This window comes from Leucopleurus acutus, assembly GCF_964270905.1.
Source record: "Leucopleurus acutus genome assembly, chromosome: 5".
Taxonomy (NCBI): Eukaryota; Metazoa; Chordata; class Mammalia; order Artiodactyla; family Delphinidae; genus Leucopleurus; species Leucopleurus acutus.
In genome coordinates, this window is record NC_139147.1 from 107,546,792 (window position 1) to 107,564,857 (window position 18,066).

Sequence of the window (18,066 nt, forward strand, 5' to 3'; positions counted from 1 at the left end):
ATATACTGTTAATGTCTCAGTTCATAAGACTGAACCCCAGACTGTTGTTCAAAGATACTTTGAATTAGTTAATGACAAAATAAATACATGCTCATCAACTCAGATAAGTTATTATCCTTATCCTGAAATCTTTTTCCCTTTCCCCTCTTCCCATCTCCCTGTTCTATGCCTCTCTGTTAAGCCTTCCCACACTCACATTCTCTCTCTGTCTCTGTCTCTGTCTCTCTCAAACACACATACAAACACAGACACACACACACACACACACACACAGACGTGCATACACACTGGCATACATGGACACACCACCCCAACAGAATAAACTCTCTCCTCTCTGTCCTTTCCGTTCTCTGCCCACACCTTCTGTAGTGTACACAGCACATTGCCATCAATCTCTCCCACTAGACAGTAAACTAGAGGTGGAAAAACCATCCATTATTTTTCTTTGTATGCCCTACCCAGTACCTGGCACATGGTAGCATTTAACAAGTATTTGGCATATAGATGGATGACGGAGTAATTCATGGATCATGTAAAGTGATAGGATGATGATAGAAGAAATAAGATTTGTTTTGAAATGCAACTTTAAAATCTAATTCTTTCTCAAAATTAAAAAAAATAACTTACTAAACTGAAACCTTGAAATAGCAGCTTTTGCAAAGTAAGCTTTTATAAGAAGAAAATGTTGCTATGTACAAAGTTTCAACACTATATGGTTACCCAATTTTAATATTTTACTAAACGGTTTCAATACACACAGAGTTCATGGTAAGCTTGCTAATAACCTGTGAGCCTCTATGAGAAATAAGCTAAGATCAGTAGCCTAATACCCTGCAGGGGTTAATTTCCATTTTTCAACCAGCGTCACTATCCTAATCCTTCTGCCTTTCCACATTGGGTCAACAACAATCTTATCTTGGTAGGCTGAAAGTTTACTTGCAGCAAAGCGTGAATCACTCTGTGGTTACCCACAAACAAATCATCAGGCATTGAAATGTGTCCTCTTCCACTCAGAGAATAAGCGGAGTCAAGACAACCCATGGAGGAGGAGAAGCATGCTTTAGAAAGGCAGGCTAGAGTGAATAAATCAGTCTGTATCACTTTACAGATTTGAAGTGACATAAGAATTTTTATGTAGTTTTCTAAAATAAAGAACTTAATATCTTTTAAAAGAGCTCTAGTCATCACCTTTCAGAGTAATCTTAATTTTTTATCTACCTATACAAATACATTAGGAATGAAATTTATTTTTCAGCCACAAGCTCCCCTAGGTAAAAGACATATAAGTGCGTTTAGCGGCCACTGAGAATGAAGTCATCAAATACCTCATATTTTGCCTTGGATCTCAGCCCTTCCACCTTCTCAGAAACTCCACAGCGTAGATTACCCTTTCTCTCGTTTTTATTCAATGTCTCCCTCCAACTTTAACTCCCATGGGCTTTTAAACACTTTCAGCTGGCTTGACGTCTCCTTTCCCTTTACCCACTGCCTCTCTCTCACCTCCTCTTGAAAGCCAAAAGAGTCCCGTCACTGCTCACTCTGAATTTCCTTGCCTCCTTCTCCTCCTGCTTCAACCCTCTCTAATCTGGCCTCTAAGCCCATTATCTCTGTGGTCATTTAAGGCCACGCAGGTCCCAGGCACGGGGTATGTTCAGTCCTTGTGTCACTTGCCTTAAGCAGCATTCAATTCTGTTGGCCAATTCCTCCTTCCTCAAACATTTCTCCCTTTGTTTCTGAGACAGCACTCCTTGGGTCTCCCTCCTACTCTAGACACTGCTTCTCAGCCTCCTTTCCAGGCCCAGCTTCCTCTATCCACCTATTCATTGTCAGAGCACCTCTCTTCCCCTCACTGTAACTCTCTCCTCTGTCAATCTCCACTGCTTCTGCGGCTTCAGTAACCTCTTCTATGACAAAACTCCCAAATGTGTATCTGCAGTCCAGGCCCCTCCTCTGATTGACTTCTCCCATCGCCTGCTTGGTACTTCAAAGGCATCTCAAACTCAGTTCATTTAAATTAAAACTCATAAGGGTCCTGCCCTTGTCCCCTCCCCCCGCAAAAAAAAAACAAACAACACTTGATTTTCTTCCAGCATTCCCCATTTCAGTAAATACAACATCACTCATTCTGATGCATCAGCCAGAGACCCACTGCCCTCTCTCCTACCCCTATCTAATCTATCACCCAGTATTGTGGATTTACCTTCTCAACTGTGCTCAACTCTGTTCACCTCTCTCCATTGCCCTAAAGCAAACTACCATCACCTCTAACCTAAAATAATGGCAGTAGCCTCCTGACTGTGCTACTTGGACCTTCCGACCTCCTTCCCACATTGCAGCCAGAATGACCTCTTCGAGGCACAAATCTGATGGGACCACTTTCTGCATAAAACCTTACCATGGCTTCCCACAGCTCTTAGCTTAAAGACCAAACTCCGTATCATGTGCCTGAGAGCTTCACATGCAACGTTCTCTCCCAGCCTTTCCCCTCATCTTGTCCCCAGTGCCATCTGTTCCTCTCTGCTCTGCCCAGAAAGAACTCCTTTCAGTTTCTTATACTCACCTCACTTCTTCCTGCCACTATGCTTTTGTATCTGCTGTTCTTCTGCTAGGAGTGCCCTTTCTCCCCTCATCACCTAGTTAATGTAGATCTTAGGTTTCCCATTACAACTCAGATTCATTGCCTTTCTATAACCTCCTGACTTATGCTAAGGTCCTCAAAGTACTTCGGAGCCTCTCCCTATAATACTTGATATACCTGTCATCTTGTTTTTTGTTGTTGTTATTCTTTCATTTGGTTGGCTTTTGCATGTGATTATCTGATTAATGTCTACTTCCTGCAGTAAACAAGTTCTATGGAGGGAGTCCCCCTCATCCATCTATCCTCAGCCCCTAGCACACAGTAGGTACTCAATAAATATCTGCCAAATAAATGAATGACCAATTTTGTATTTTTAGTAAAATTTTTCTTAGGCAAGTGGTGACAAAAAACGAATTAATGAATTCACAATAATTCATTGTAAGAGAAACAAGGTATTCATATGATGACATTTGCAGTGTATCTTTTGTGCCAAACGTATTCTTTGTATAAACAGTATTTTCATAAATAAGCTCTTCTCAAAAGTACTATAAGAGATCATTTTATTTAACAGAGAGTAGTTATTGTGTGTGTATGTATGTATGTCAAATACACACAGTGTTATGGTGTATATGATACAGATAAAGCTTCCAATGCAGACATTGTAAAACTTCTATTTATTGCCAAAAGGTTTGAGGCCAAGTGTTGAACCACACCAGATGGAAATTGTGTTAAGTAATTCCACAAAAGCAGTGTAGACACACCTTAGAATGCTCTTAAACACCAAGAATGTACGTGCATGCAGGTGGGACAGTGGCTAACGTGTGCAACTTGTACAGCCCAAACAAGGTGACCCTCCTTATCACAGAGCTGGTACAAGTGTGTCAGATCTATTTTTTTCCATACAAAGAAAGCTGTACAATGTCAAGGCCGTGCCGGAAAGCACTCAGCATTTTAAACTGTCTAAAATCCTATGGTCAGGTGTTGCCAGCAGTACCTATCCATGACATCATATTAATGAGATGACAGCATGGGACCAACATGGGAAGTGTGTATGGAACCCTTTTTTATTCAAAGTTCAAGAATAAGTTTGAGCAATTCTCTCCATTCATTTCTACCACCGCTGATCTTTTCCCATTGGTCCCTGTCAGTCGTTACTGGGCAAGTCTGGGCCAGTCTTCTTTGATAGGTTCCCATGAGGGCACAAAGGTGACCATACTTACTGCTCAGAACTTACTGAGCAGGTTACCTTCTTGGCAAGTGGCCTTAGAATTTTTCTTTCACTGATGAAACCATAAGTAAGCCAAATTCCATAAACATTGATTCTGAACATTTTCTTCTATAACTCTGTTAACTTAAGCCAAGGACATGCATGTGATCTTATACTGCTGTCCTATTCTTTAATTTTATGGAAAGGTCATAACAATTTTCTTCCCACTATTGGTTTTGCAGTTTTACTATTTTGGATATTGTATGACCTATTACTGTCGTCTACCATGAGGCTACTATCATTTCCTAGAAGTTCCTGAGCTATGTTAGAATAACCTGGGGATCCTGTTAAAAACGCAGGGTCCCTCATCCTACCCCAAAATTTTGCTTCAGTAGGTTTGGGGTGGTTCCTTGTAGCGTGCATTTTAAGAAGGCAGCAGGTAATTCTGATGTAGGTGGCCCTCAGAACACAGTTTGGGAAACACTGCTCTACAAGCTTATAAAAGAGCAGTTCTGAGGCTTTTTTTAGAACAATATTTCAGTGATTAATAGAGAAGCCTAGAAAGCAGACTACATTTTGATGGGTATGAAATTACTGAGAAAGGAAGCCATTCGGCACATGTGAAAGTGCCCTCAAAGGGCTGCTGTCAAAATGAGTTTGTCCTTTTTTGGGCCCCACGCATCTTGTAGAATGTTACAAAATGGATGCTGGATGATACCGCCTCGTTTATTTACTACTGTAAGGAAATATGAGCTTCTAAAACACTGCCTGGATATTCATACGAAACATGCCATTTATTACAATCCTCAGTGATTTCAGAAACCACAGATGCTCAGCCTACCGAATGTGGCTCCTATGACCTCCTCATTTAATGATTCTATCCCTCTTTAAGCATATCCTCTGTAATTAGAGTTGGCTTTATTAGGACTGGCACACATACAAGAAAATCAGTAAAACCATAGAAGGGAATTGAAGTAAAGATGAGACTCTCAATACATAAAAAATAATTCCCCACAGACTGTACAGGAGTTGTAATTCCCAGAAGCAGTCATTTCAAGGGAAAAGTTTTAAAAGATACTTTTTCTCAGTTCTTCTTTTAAAACTAAGTATTTGAGATTGACGTTTTTTCTTCCAAAATATGCCTTCTTTTGAAGGTATTTGTCTTTAACAATCAAGAAAAAATATCTAAGAATTCGAACATCACAAATTAAATTCACAACCGTCTTAATTATTCTTGTACAATGCAATATTTTCAAGACAAAAGTTGAGTAAGCCAGAAAGCATACATATAAGGAACTTCTGGGTATGGATAGAGGTCGGTACAATGTGAATAGTAGTTAACGGTGGGGGACATGTCACCACCTACTGTCATAAGAATAAGCAGGAACTCTGGAATAAAAGGGAGCGACCACCAATGATGTGGAAAAGGCTCCCAGTGCAGCCCAATCCACTATTGGATTAGCTTGAATATGGCAGTCTTTGTGAACAAGTGGATCTGTTACTCAACAACAGAAGAGTTCACCTCCCTTTGGGACTCTTTGAATTGCTTGTGACACCTCAAGTTCAAAGCCTGCAGTCCTTGAACTTTAAAAGGGTTTCCTGTCTTACTCTGAATTCTCTCACTGTTCCTAACACTTTAATATAGTATAGGTTTCATTACATCCTTAATTGGAGGGAGGAAGATGGGTTTTATCCTAAAGTCATTAGGATATGGTATTTATAAAAACCACCTGTTCATCATCACAGTAAGAGATGATGATGATTTTATGTTCATGATCATGATCATGATAATAGTAGCTGCTGTTTGTTGACCTCTTATTATGTACCAGGACTTAGTTAAGCAAGGCTACTGTTAACCTTTACAGCATTTTTGTGCCTTTATTTATGGTGGATGATGTCCACTTGGGAGTGTAGACTTAAACAGCAAAATTCGGGCTGAATTTCAGCCCCTACTTACCCCTTGGCTGAGTGTTTTTGTGCAGTGCACAGCCATTCACAGTGGCCCTGTTGTTAAGCATGACATCTTTGGAGAAGAGGAAATTGAAGCTCAGTGAAGTTAAACAACTTGTACAAGACAAGTCAGCTGTTAAAGTAACAGATTCTGGGCTTCAGCTGAGGTCTGACTCCAAAGTCACTGCCCTTACCTCATCAGCCCTAGGCCTAGGCCAGAGAAAGTCTTTGGTACAGCCCTGTATGATTTATTATAGTAAGGAGTAAACATGGCGTTCAACACACTATGTTTAACTAAATTATAATTGGCTAAAAACATATTCACAATTGCAACAGATCTTAAAACAAGGTGGAGACCTTGAATTATTGAGCTCTTGTGCTCTTGAGATAAAGGGGTTATATGACTACAGAAATTATTATTTTTTTATGATGTTATGTTACAAAGTATTAGCTTCCACTTTGCACGATGTCCAGGGATCTTCAGGATGAGTCTCTTCTTGAATCTCACATCACATCTCTTGTTTGCCAAGCCCCACCAGGTTCCATCACAAAGAATGAGTGACAGTTCCTAGAATGCATTTCATGCCCACTCTGTCAGCCTCAGCCCTTTGCATATGTTTTGGGGTTTTTTTTCCAGAATATCCTTCTTCACTTCACCTTCATCACTGCTACTTGTTCTTCAGAATTCAGCTCAGACACATTTTCTCCAAGAAGCTTTTCTGCTTCCTACACCCAGTTTAGAATAGGTGCCTCCCAGGGTGTTCCATTCTCCTTACTTCTGGCTTTCAGTTACATTCTGGCAGGAGATCAGAGGGAGGGAGCAGAGTGAGGTCTGCTTATTTATTCCCGACTCCCTCCCTGCTTGGTCACCGCAGGTTGACTGTGTCCTCAATCCACAGCCACAACTCCTGTCAGGCAGCGCTCTTGCATACAGGTCTCCTTCTGGGTCCTAACTGTTCTCTTCGCTTTCCTCTTCAGCCAGAGAGGGGTGTTATGCCTCCTCCTGGCTCCTGGCCCCAGAGTACTAAGGTGCTTTTCCTACACCTTGCCCACATCTGTGTAAGTAGTCCCTTTATTAACTGCCCTCAGTTGCCCAGCTTGAGGTGCCCCCATTTCCTGCTGCAGCCATGCGTGATCCATAGCAGATCCCATCTGGGGTCTGTGAGGCTTCATGTCTGTGCTAGCTGGACCTTCGCAGGCTCTAGGCCCCTCCTTGGTCCTTAAGAAAAGCAAGGTCCTTTCTTTTTTTCTTTTTTTTTTTTTTCTTTTCTTTTATTTTTTCAAGCAAGGTCCTTTCTAATGGGATTTCAGAAGAACTTTCAAATGAAGTCCAATATGGCCTTCCCATGACTATTTGATACCCAATCTCTTTCCTGGATCTTACACCAAAAAGTCTTGAATCGCCTGCCGATCCCCCCACCTTCAGCTCATGACTTTGACCAAAGTGACTGCTTTACTTGCAGAAGAAGTGAACTTGCTTCTGAGTTCATTGATTCTTCCACCTTCTTTAAGTTTTTTTCTTTTCATGCACTTTCCCTCACATGTCCCACTTGTTACCTCAGGCCTTCTCTGTACTCAGTTCTTCTTCTAGAAGTTCCTTTCTCCCTTCTTCAGCGGGGGCCCAGCCCCCATGTCACCCTCTCCCAGCTGGAAGAATTTCCTTTCTTTGAGTTCTGTAATGCTTGGCTTTTACTTCTGCAGGGGCACTTGCCAAACTCTACACTGAGTTGTCAAATTCGTAAAATGCTTTATCTCCCCACAAGATGATAAACTCAAGCTCTCTCTGAGCTGGGCTTTATGACCCCCTCAGATCCAAACACAGTGCCTTACAGCTTATCTGTGCTCAAAATCATGTGTGAGATGACTGGATATCGTTGGTAGATCAACAGAGGAGTATTCTTTCTTGCTTTAAGGTATCTGGTCTGATATTATTTCACTCTTATTCACCAACTTTGTATTGAGTAAGACTAACACCTTCAAATTTCATCTTTTATCAACATAAATATTTTCAACTCTTGGTGCACAAAAGGAATACAATTAATATATGACCATTTGTATTAGCATTCTAAAAGACTTTTAAGTTGATAAACATGGTAATAGTTTGGGTTCCAATTGCACTAGAGAATTCAGTTTAATATTCCATAGTTTTTTCAGCCAACTGATAATTTAAAAAAGGAGCAGATCCTGGTTGGTAAAGAATGTCTTAGCCAAATTGTGGTGCTTTGAATGAAATTATGTGTTAATTGGCAAGAGAGAAAATATTTAAATATCCTTTATGCATTATGTGCAAACAAGATAGTTTTAGACACACAATCATTCCCTCATAGGCTCATTCCACATGTTATTTTTCAAGTGGAATATGATCATCCTTAGAAAGAATTAGTTCCCTGTTTTGACCATGAAGAAACTGCAATATCATATGAGAATTATTGCTTACCAGGACATGCTATGGGCAATAGGCCTATTAAAAGGACACATGGCCAGTCACGCATAAGCCAGACATAATTATAAAAAAAAATTTTTTTAGGACCTGGGATAGCCACTGGAAAAAAATTTAAGTCTTTTTTTTTTTTTTTTTTTGCCTTTTGAAACTATTTTTAAATTAATCCTACAGCTACAGATAGCCTGGCTTTTACATATTATCTGAAGCCGACTCTGATGCCTAAATTAAGGCCCTAACATGCAGCTAGTTTAAAGTGCTGCTAACATTTCCTTCCTAAAATCCTTTCCATGGACTTTTCCTCTGGGATCCACTTTCACTGGGCTACAGTGAGAAGTCTTCACTTAGCAGGATTTCTCCATCATCCTTCATCCTTTTGTTCTCCAGTAAGCCTATCATTTTCTCTGGAGTCTCTCACAGTCATTGTAGGCATGTGGGTATGTGGGTATGATATCCCAGCCACTCCATGTCTCAAACAATTCCCTCAACTATTTTGCCAAGTGCGACTTCCGTCACATACACTTAAAGTGAACCATTTGGACCTGCCTTGAGATTTGGATCTATGTTGAGGAGAAGTTCTTGTAGCTAATTCCCTATGTCAGATCTAGAAGGACACACGTGCTTAAATATTACCTAAACCAATAGTGATTTCAAATCAGCTCAGATATCATGACTATTTCAAATGTTTCTTTGAGTAAATACGGGAGAAAGACTGGAAAAATATTCTGTTATTAAATGACATTGCAGGGGCTTCCCTGGTGGCGCAGTGGTTGAGAATCTGCCTGCCAATGCAGGGGACACGGGTTCGAGCCCTGGTCTGGGAAGATCCCACATGCCGCGGAGCAACTAGGCCCGTGAGCCACAACTACTGAGCCTGCGCGTCTGGAGCCTGTGCTCTGCAACAAGAGAGGCCGCGACAGTGAGAGGCCCGCGCACCGTGATGAAGAGTGGCCCCCGCTTGCCACAACTAGAGAAAGCCCTTGCGCAGAAACGAAGACCCAACAAAGCCAAAAATAAATAAATTTATAAAAAAAAAAATGACATTGCATTATATTAAATCATCTTACCATTAAAAATGTTAAGACAGCGATGTGGTTACAAAAGGTGAAGTACGTTCTTTAATAAAAGAGGGGGGCAGGGGTAGTAGTTCTTTGCTACTTACCTAGTGTCCTCACATAAATCTCTTTATTTTGATTTTTGATCTCTCAACATCCTTGTAAAGCAGGTGGGAGCGATTATTATTTCCTCTTTGCTGAGCAGAAATCAGTGGTTAAGAGGACTCGAATCGAACTCTTCTGAATTGTTATTCAAAAATCCTTCAACATTACAATTAGATCAGCATTTTTTTCTAATTTGAAAGCATAGGAAATGGGTGTTTTAGAAAAAAATTAATCCTATTTTTGGCTTGGGTTTTTCCTTGTTGTTACTTAGTTGCTTGTTGGTTTGTTTTCTCCTCTTGGACCTCTGTTGGACCTTCCCTTCCTCCTCCCAGACAGGCTGCTGCACTCTTCATGACTCAACAGCATGTGTTAGCAGACATTCATGGAACCCCTAGCCCAGGACGACACTGTGAGCACATGGCAAGCAGGCTGTCCCTGCCCTCTAGGACCAGTAGCACGTGGGGAAGACATGGTGTCCTAAGTGCTTTACCTGCTGCACAAAGGAAGCAAGCACTGTGTTTATGGAAAATTTAAATTTGCAAAGAGCATACTAGCTTTAAGAAAGCTCTAAATCAGATGATTCCTAGTAAAGCAAAGCAGGACACTGAGATAATTTTCTTGACATTGATTGTCAATGATTCTTGAGTGACTGCTTTCCATACCCTCTGCCATACCTAGTACTAGCCACCGTGGAGCATCGCAGAAAATGGGGGACACTTCTCATCACTGAAGCCTCAGATTAAATGCCACCTCAAATATGCAAGCTCTTTCCTGACCACTTAAATGCATGTGCACCAACCCCCAAGTCACTCACTGTCTATTCTATCTTCATCATAACCCTATCACTATCTAACAATATATTTCATATGTTGTTTCAGTTATTAGCCTTAATTTGGGATTGACAATGGAACATCCAATTGACTAGTCATCAGACAAGAAGGGAAAAAAGGTAGATTAACTTTAATAGAACTTTGTTTATGAAAACTATACATTGCATTATTCTTAACCCAACAGTGCTGTTAAGGTAGACAAATCCCCTGTCTGAGGTAATTTTTTTACCTACGTTAGATAAGAGAAATGGTAGATGGGAAGGATAGGTTGTGTTCATATGGTTAAAGAGGTACTGTCCAAATTTCATAGTGATGAACAAATTTCATCACTTTCAAGGTGCTATGAAAATTGAACATTAATGTATATAAATAAATATTGTCATACTCCCCAGAAATCAGATGCTTTCACATGATTTTGAAATTTGAAGAGTGAATCTTATGTAGTTGGTAAAACAAATGGAATTCTTCAGCTCAACATTTAAACTTCTGACATTGTAACCAGACTTCTAATTCTATGGTTATGTGTAATCATACACACTCTACTTCAGTGTAAAATGAATCCATTCATTCACTCATTCGACAAAAATTTATAGACTCCATACTAGGTTAGATGCCTGATGTAACAATAGTGAACAAGGCAAAGACCCTGCCCTCATGGAGCTTTCAGTTGAATGGGAAAGAAAGACATTAATAAGGTAAATACCAATAATCATCTACAAATGATGATACCTGATAGAAAAGAAACACGCCAGTTGCTTTGAGAACGTATAGAAGACAAAGACACTCGAGTCTGGGTTTGGGAAAGGTCTCCCAGAGGAAGCAACGTTTGAGTTGAAACATGAAACGATCAGTTTTTAACTAGGTGAAGATTCAAATATGGACAGTGGAGACAGAATGTGTGTGTACCAGAGTGGAAAAATCATGTTCAAAAGAGTTAGGTAAGTTTGCCTTTGCATCTGTTAAGGATTCAGAAAAACACATCTTTTGGAGCACTACATTGACTTTTGCTGTCAAATAGCTAAGTATACTTGGTTTATGATTATTTATAAAGTTATATTTCTAAGCAGTTCATGTGAACAGAATACCATGAAACAAAGGAGTTAGGAAGCACAGAAAGCTGAATGTCTGGATGAACCTTACAAAACTGCTAACCAGGGCTTCCTTGGTGGCGCAGTGGTTGAGAGTCTGCCTGCCGTTGCAGGGGACACGGGTTCATGCCCCGGTCCGGGAGGATCCCACGTGCTGCGGAGCTGCTGGGCCCGTGAGCCATGGCCGCTGGGCCTGCGCGTCCGGAGCCTGTGCTCCGCAGCGGGAGGGGCCACAACAGTGAGAGGCCCACATACCAAAAAAAACAAAAAACAAAAAACTGCTAACCAAATGCTCTTTTCGTGAACTATGTTCCTTTTGCAAATCTCAATGAGGGCTTTCAACACTTTTCCATTATCATATCTAAATTGTGCATTCTTTTAGGGACAAAGGGGGAAGGTTAACCAAATTAATAATTTGTTAGCCCACTATCCAAATGTACTTACTGGGTCTGGTTCACTGTACAATTCTGACTTTTGATCACTTGCCAAATAAATAATGGAAAATAAATGGCTTGATCGTTCTGTTACCTTCAACAGTTGTAAATCAAGATGGCCAGCCTCTCATAGAAGGAAAACTTAAAGAGAAGCAAGTCAGATGGAAGTTCATCAAAAGGTGGAAAACCCGCTATTTTACACTGGCTGGAAATCAACTTCTGTTTCAAAAAGGAAAGTCTGTAAGTACCCGTACCATCTTTTACACTTGCATTTTTAAGGTCTTGATCTCTGCCAGCTAGGCATTTTGTCTTGAGTTAAAAGGCCAATAATGTTTTCCTTCTCCATTTTACAGTGTCATTTTATTATATATGCCCCTTTGACTGTCTACTCTGTTCATTCCTATGTTAGTTGGTTCACTGTACCTCTTCAGTTTATTACGGGAGGGTTTTTTGGTTAACTTAAGTTTTAGAAGACGAACCACAGGAGGTGTACCCGGGAATCTCGACTTGAATACCGTACCTTCTGTTTCCTTGTGGATCACCTAAATAAATGTGTGGCTTATGACATTGACTCTGACTTCTTTTAGGATTGAAGGTTATATTTGGAGGTGGGGACCTGACGAAGGAGACAGTAGGCAGGGAGGAAGAAAAAAAGGCTGATTTATTTTAAGTACTTTTTGTAGTCAACCAAATTCAATTCTGATTAGGGAAAAATATTACTATCTTTCTTTCATTTAATATTCAGTTAATGAATAGAATAGAATTCTGAAAGAATTAATAAATATTCATTTAATATAATTTTCAGTCTGAAGTAGGATGCTCAGTAAATATTCATATTCTGAATTTTCAGTGGGAAACTTGTGAAATAATATTCTATTGCAATCAACAATGCAAAGTTATCCCTTTCTTTTCAAATCAGTTTTATTTATCATTAAACTCTACTCATTACAGATCAGGGAGCATGAAATTTTGACCTACTTCTTGACCATTTTGAGATATAATAATAATAACTTATCAGAGCTTATCACATGCCACACTGGATTGCCTCTATCTATCTTCGGAACAATCCTTTGAGGACAGCACTATTGTTATTGCCATTTTATAGATGGAGAAACTGAGGCACAAAGAGACTGATAGGCTTGTCCAAGGTTAGAGCCAGTAAGGTGAGAAAGGGTAAAACTGGAGTTAGGCTCAGGCAATGTGACACCAAAGCATGTTCTTAAATGGGTACACTGTCCAGCTTCCCATGTACGCTTAAAATACAGGGTCAGAGGCAAACCAAACTGTGTCTGAATTAATTAATGAGAGTGTTAAATTACTTAAAAATTACATTTCACTAAGAGCACATGCACTATATCTTTGGAGTGCTCGTTACAAAATTTATTTGAACTTACTACTCACCAGGAATCAAGTATGGTGTATCTGGATTATGACAAATTCTGATCAACGCTCTTTTAGTTAATAAGACTTCACATTAATTTTTTGAATGAAAAAGAACATTTTGGTGACATCTATTTTGAACTCATGTTACTTTCTTCATCTGTGTGTTTTATAAAATATACAGATGGGCTGAAGGTCTTTTTAAATGGGAAGTATAATGGTGTGTTCAATTCGAAAAGTTATTGGCGGTTTAAGGAAACATTTTTTTAGCATAAGTTCACACTGAAGATTTTTAAAGTGTTTAAAATGACCATTTGAATTTCCTGTCTTTATTAAAGAAATCAGAATAGAAGTTAAGATGTAGTGATTTTTCAGATCCCTCTTATGCATTAACAAAGTAGAGTTAGTGCATAAGAATGTTTTCCCTGAACTCAAATAATGACCTTTATACTTCTTGATTCGGAGCTTTTTAATAAAGTTTAGAGAATAAGCTATTGTATAATTGGCTAACTTATTTGACATCTTTATCAGGAAATAATGGTTTGACATTCCAGAAATATGACAGAACATTTGGCTCAAATATTAGGAAATAATATAATATAGCATGAAGACCACAGCAAAATCCCTCTCATCCCCAGGGAGACAGTAACCATGCAGTGGTCAGCAGTCCAGCTGAAGCTTCAGCCACATCATAAAGGGATTTTCTTGTAAATGAGGAAAATGTGCATTTTAAAGTAAGAACTAAAAGACTATAGTGTCTTATTTTTCACTTTTTTTTTTTTTTTTTTTGGCTGCACTGGGTCTTCGTTGCTGTGCACAGGCTTTCTCTAGTTGCGGTGAGCGGGGGCTACTCTTCGTTGCAGTGTGTGGGCTTCTCATTGCAGTGGCTTCTCTTGTTGCAGAGCATGGGCTCTAAGTACGCGGGCTTCAGTAGTTGTGGTGCGTGAGCTTGGTAGTTGTGGCTGAGTAATAGTCCATTGTATATATGTACCACATTTTCCTTATCCATTCATCTGTTGATGGACATTTAGGTTGTTTCCATGTCTTGGCTATTGTGAATAGTGCTGCTATGAACATAGGGTTGCATGTATCTTTATGAATTACAGTTTTGTCCAGATATATGCCCAGGAGTGGGATTGCTGAATCATATGGTAATTCTATTTTTAGTTTTCTGAGGAACATCCGTACTGTTTCCACAGTGGCTGCACCAACTTACATTCCCACCAACAGTGTAGGAGGGTTCCCTTTTCTCCACACCCTCTCCAGCATTTTGTTATTTGTAGACTTTTTAATGATGGCCATTCCAACTGGTGTGAGGTGGTACCTTATTACAGTTTTGATTTGCATTTCTCTAATAATTAGCGATGTTGAGCATCTTTCCATGTGCCTATTGGCCATCTGTATTTTTTCTTTGGAGAAATGTCTATTTAGGTCTTCCGCCCATTTTTCCATTGGGTTGTTTGTTTTTTTGTTGTTGAGTTGTATGAGCTGTATGCATATTTTGGAAATTAAGCCCTTGTCAGCTGCATCATTTGCAAATATTTTATCCCATTCTGCAGTTTGTCTTTTCGTTTTGTTTATGGTTTCTTTTGCTGTGCAAAAACTTGTAAGTTTGATTAGGTTTCATTTGTTTACTTTGTTTTTACTTCTATTGCCTTGGGAGACTGACCTAAGAAAACATTGGTACTACTTATGTCAGAGAATGTTTTGCCTATGGTCTCTTCTAAGAGGTCTATGGTGTCATGTCTTATGTTTAAGTCTTTACTCAATTTTGAGTTTATTTTTGTGTGTGGTATGAGGGTGTGTTCTAACTTCATTGACTTACATGCAGCTGTCCAACTTTCCCAACACCACTTTCTGAAGAGACTGTCTTTTTCCCATTGTATATTCTTGCCTCCTTTGTTCAAGATTAATTAACCATAGGTGGGTTTATTTCTGGACTCTCTCTTCTGCTGACATCAGTATTTTGAATTACTCTATTTGTTTGATGCTCCTGAGATTTTTCCAAGGTGGACAATACACCATAGAAAGTTTAGGACGAGTGAAAAAGATGCCTTTCCACTGCAAAGTGAGAGAAGGGTGATTGTGAAAGGGAGATGGGAAAGGAGGGTAGGCAAGATTCTCAAACACAGGTACATTCTCCAGTGGACAGAATGGGCTCAGGAATATTAAAGACCTGAAATTGCTTTAAAGAAGTATCTGACTCCTTAAAAATATTCATGCTAGCCCATCATGATGACTCTGGTGTTAGAGAGATCCTTAAGCATCTGCTTTAATGCAAAGAAAATGTAACATCATTAAATATTCCTTCCCTTAGTGTTTGTGGACAAATCATGCTTCCAAAGCTCAAGAGAGTTTCAAAAACAGTTTCATCGACTTAAACATTGGAACCCTGTTTGTTCAATTAATACCTCTTTCTCAGAGGTAACACAAAAGAAAATTAAATGTCAAGCCTGTAAAATTATCTCAGATTCTGAGTTAATATTACCCCAAATTGTACTGCTGCATTTTGCTCTATTAATACAGTGTTAATGTCAGTAGAAAATGACATAAAGTCAAAGAAATATGAATCAAGCATTTTTCCCAATCCCACTGTATAATAATTTTCTATAAATTGGCTATTTTGTTTCAACCCTAGATAGTACAACAAAAAGCCAGTTGCTCACTCCTTCGTTTGCTCTAATGACTCTTTGAGGCTTTAGCACCCAAAATAACAAAGGTCTTAAGCCACATGAAGTGAAAGGATTCTGATCCTCTTAGAAAATTCTCCAGGAGCCAGAGATCTTTCCATGCTGTTGAAAGCTAGCTCATGTTCTTTCCTTCCCATGCATTTCAGAAAGATGATCCTGATGACTCACCAATAGAACTCAGCAAAGTACAGAGTGTGAAAGTTGTGGCCAAGAAACGCAGGGACCGCTCTCTCCCTCGGGCTTTCGAAATCTTCACAGACAATAAAAGCTATGTTTTCAAGGCCAAGGATGAGAAGAATGCAGAAGAGTGGCTCCAGTGCATCAATGTGGCAGTTGCCCAAGCAAAAGAGAGGGAAAGTAGGGAAGTAACCACATATCTGTAGGGATTTGCAAGCCGACCTCACACCAGTTGTATACAATGGGCATTGCACTGTCATTGCCAATGTCAGGAAAAAGAGATAAATTCACCATGTCATGCTGTTTTTTATTAAATACCAATGGAGCAGTTTTCCCCAAGAATCAGGACCTAAAAGTGGCAAGATCCTGAGTATATTTCAGATCCACATGGCATTTGCATTAACTCCAGAACAGCTGTGTGAGGCATATGGGAAAAGGAGCCACGGATGGTATGAAGCCAGAAAGGGGAGAGTAGGGATCTAGAAACTTCCATAGACATGTTATTGTACATTGTAAGAAAACAACTTTAAAAGATACCTGAACAACCTATCCTAAGGGAAGATTACGTACTTCTGATGAAAAATAATCTGTCAAAAGTATTAAAAGAAGGGGCTTCCCTGGTGGCGCAGTGGTTGAGAGTCTGCCTGCCGATGCAGGGGACATGGGTTCAAGTCCCGGTCCGGGAAGATCCCACATGCCGCGGAGCGGCTGGGCCTGTGAGCCATGGCCCCTGAGCCTGTGCGTCCGAAGCCTGTGCTCCGCAACAGGAGAGGCCACAACAGTGAGAGGCCCGCGTACCACAAAAAAAAAAAAAAAAAAAAAAGTATTAAAAGAAAAAAAAACCTACAAGGAAAAGTCAAATTGATGAACACTGAGGAAAACCATATAACTTACTTACGGAAATATAATTACATTTATCCTCTCCTAATACAAGTGAGGCTAACACTTTGTAAAATGGTTCTCAAGTTAAGCCAATTATGTAATTAAATGTCCTTCAAACTCCTTATTTGATTATTCCTTTTAGGTTCATATAATATGATCTAAAGTTTAGATGCTTGGATATTTCTCCTGCCCAAGGCAGTAAGTGTAAGCCAGGATAAGCACAGAAAACCATTTTCCCATCTTCAAAATATGTGTCATTTCCATTAAACTTTGAGATTTTAAAGTTCTATACGTTTCTTCTTTGTATTCAACACTTTAATATCTCCAAATTACAAACATTTATTGGTTTTTGCCATTACCCATAATTAAAAAAACAAATTAAGCTGTAGTAGGCAGAATTCTAGAATGACTTCCAGTGACCCAAACCCTGGTATAACCTCCTCACCCTGAGTGTGGTGGGACCTATAACTTGCTTCTAACTAATAGAATATGGCAAAAGGGATAGGATAGTCTGTACCATGATTATGTTACATTACATGGCAAAGATGAAGAAAATTTTCCAGATATAATTAAGGTTCTTAATCAGCTGACTTTGAGTTAATTGAGAGGATATGATCCTGGGTGGGCCTGACCTAATCAGTTGAGCCCTTTGAAAGAGGGTGAGCAAGTCAGAGTCTCTCCCACTGGCCTTGAATAAGCTGCCACAAGTTCTACAGCTTCAAGGAAATGAATTTTGCCACAATCAGTGAGCCGCTTGGAAGAGGATCCTGAGCCTCAGATAAAGCCCATTCCCAGCCAACACCTTAACTGCAGCTCTGTGAAACCTTGAGCAGAGGACCCAGCTAAGCCAAGCTTGGACTCCTGATCCATGGATACTTTGAGATAATAAACAAGTGCTGTTTTAAGCTGTTAAGTGTGTGGTCATTTGTTATGTAGCAATAGATAACTAATACAAAAGCTTACTTGTAATGCACATACAGGTTAATTTTTTTCTTTGAAATTTATTAAACATAGTCTAGTATAGAAACGTGGAGAAGGATTATAAGTGGTCAATACCCTGAATTCTACCCTGACTCTACTGCTAACTCACTAGGATAGGAAATATAAAAGAAACCAAGTTTGGGGAAGGAAACAATTCAATTTTAAGTTTTAACATAAAGTTTGAGAGTATTGTGGATCGTAGAAGTTCTTAGAAGTTGGAAATAGAATTTGGAACGTGAAAATTGGGCCTCATCATATAAATAGATGGT

At 39.5% G+C, this 18,066-nt stretch overlaps 1 protein-coding gene across 2 annotated transcripts in view; it reads left to right on the top strand.

Annotated features, from left to right (window-relative positions):
* Positions 1 to 17,034, top strand: part of VEPH1 (ventricular zone expressed PH domain containing 1) — a 215,110-nt gene extending 198,076 nt beyond the window's left edge. For both annotated transcript variants that reach the window (XM_082839608.1, XM_082839609.1), the window contains 2 exons: positions 11,791 to 11,927; positions 15,904 to 17,034. In XM_082839608.1, the coding sequence (XP_082695734.1) occupies positions 11,791 to 11,927; positions 15,904 to 16,140 (374 nt within the window). In that variant the 3' untranslated portion in view covers positions 16,141 to 17,034. The remainder of the gene's footprint in view (positions 1 to 11,790; positions 11,928 to 15,903) is intronic.
* The last annotated feature ends 1,032 nt before the right edge of the window (positions 17,035 to 18,066 follow it).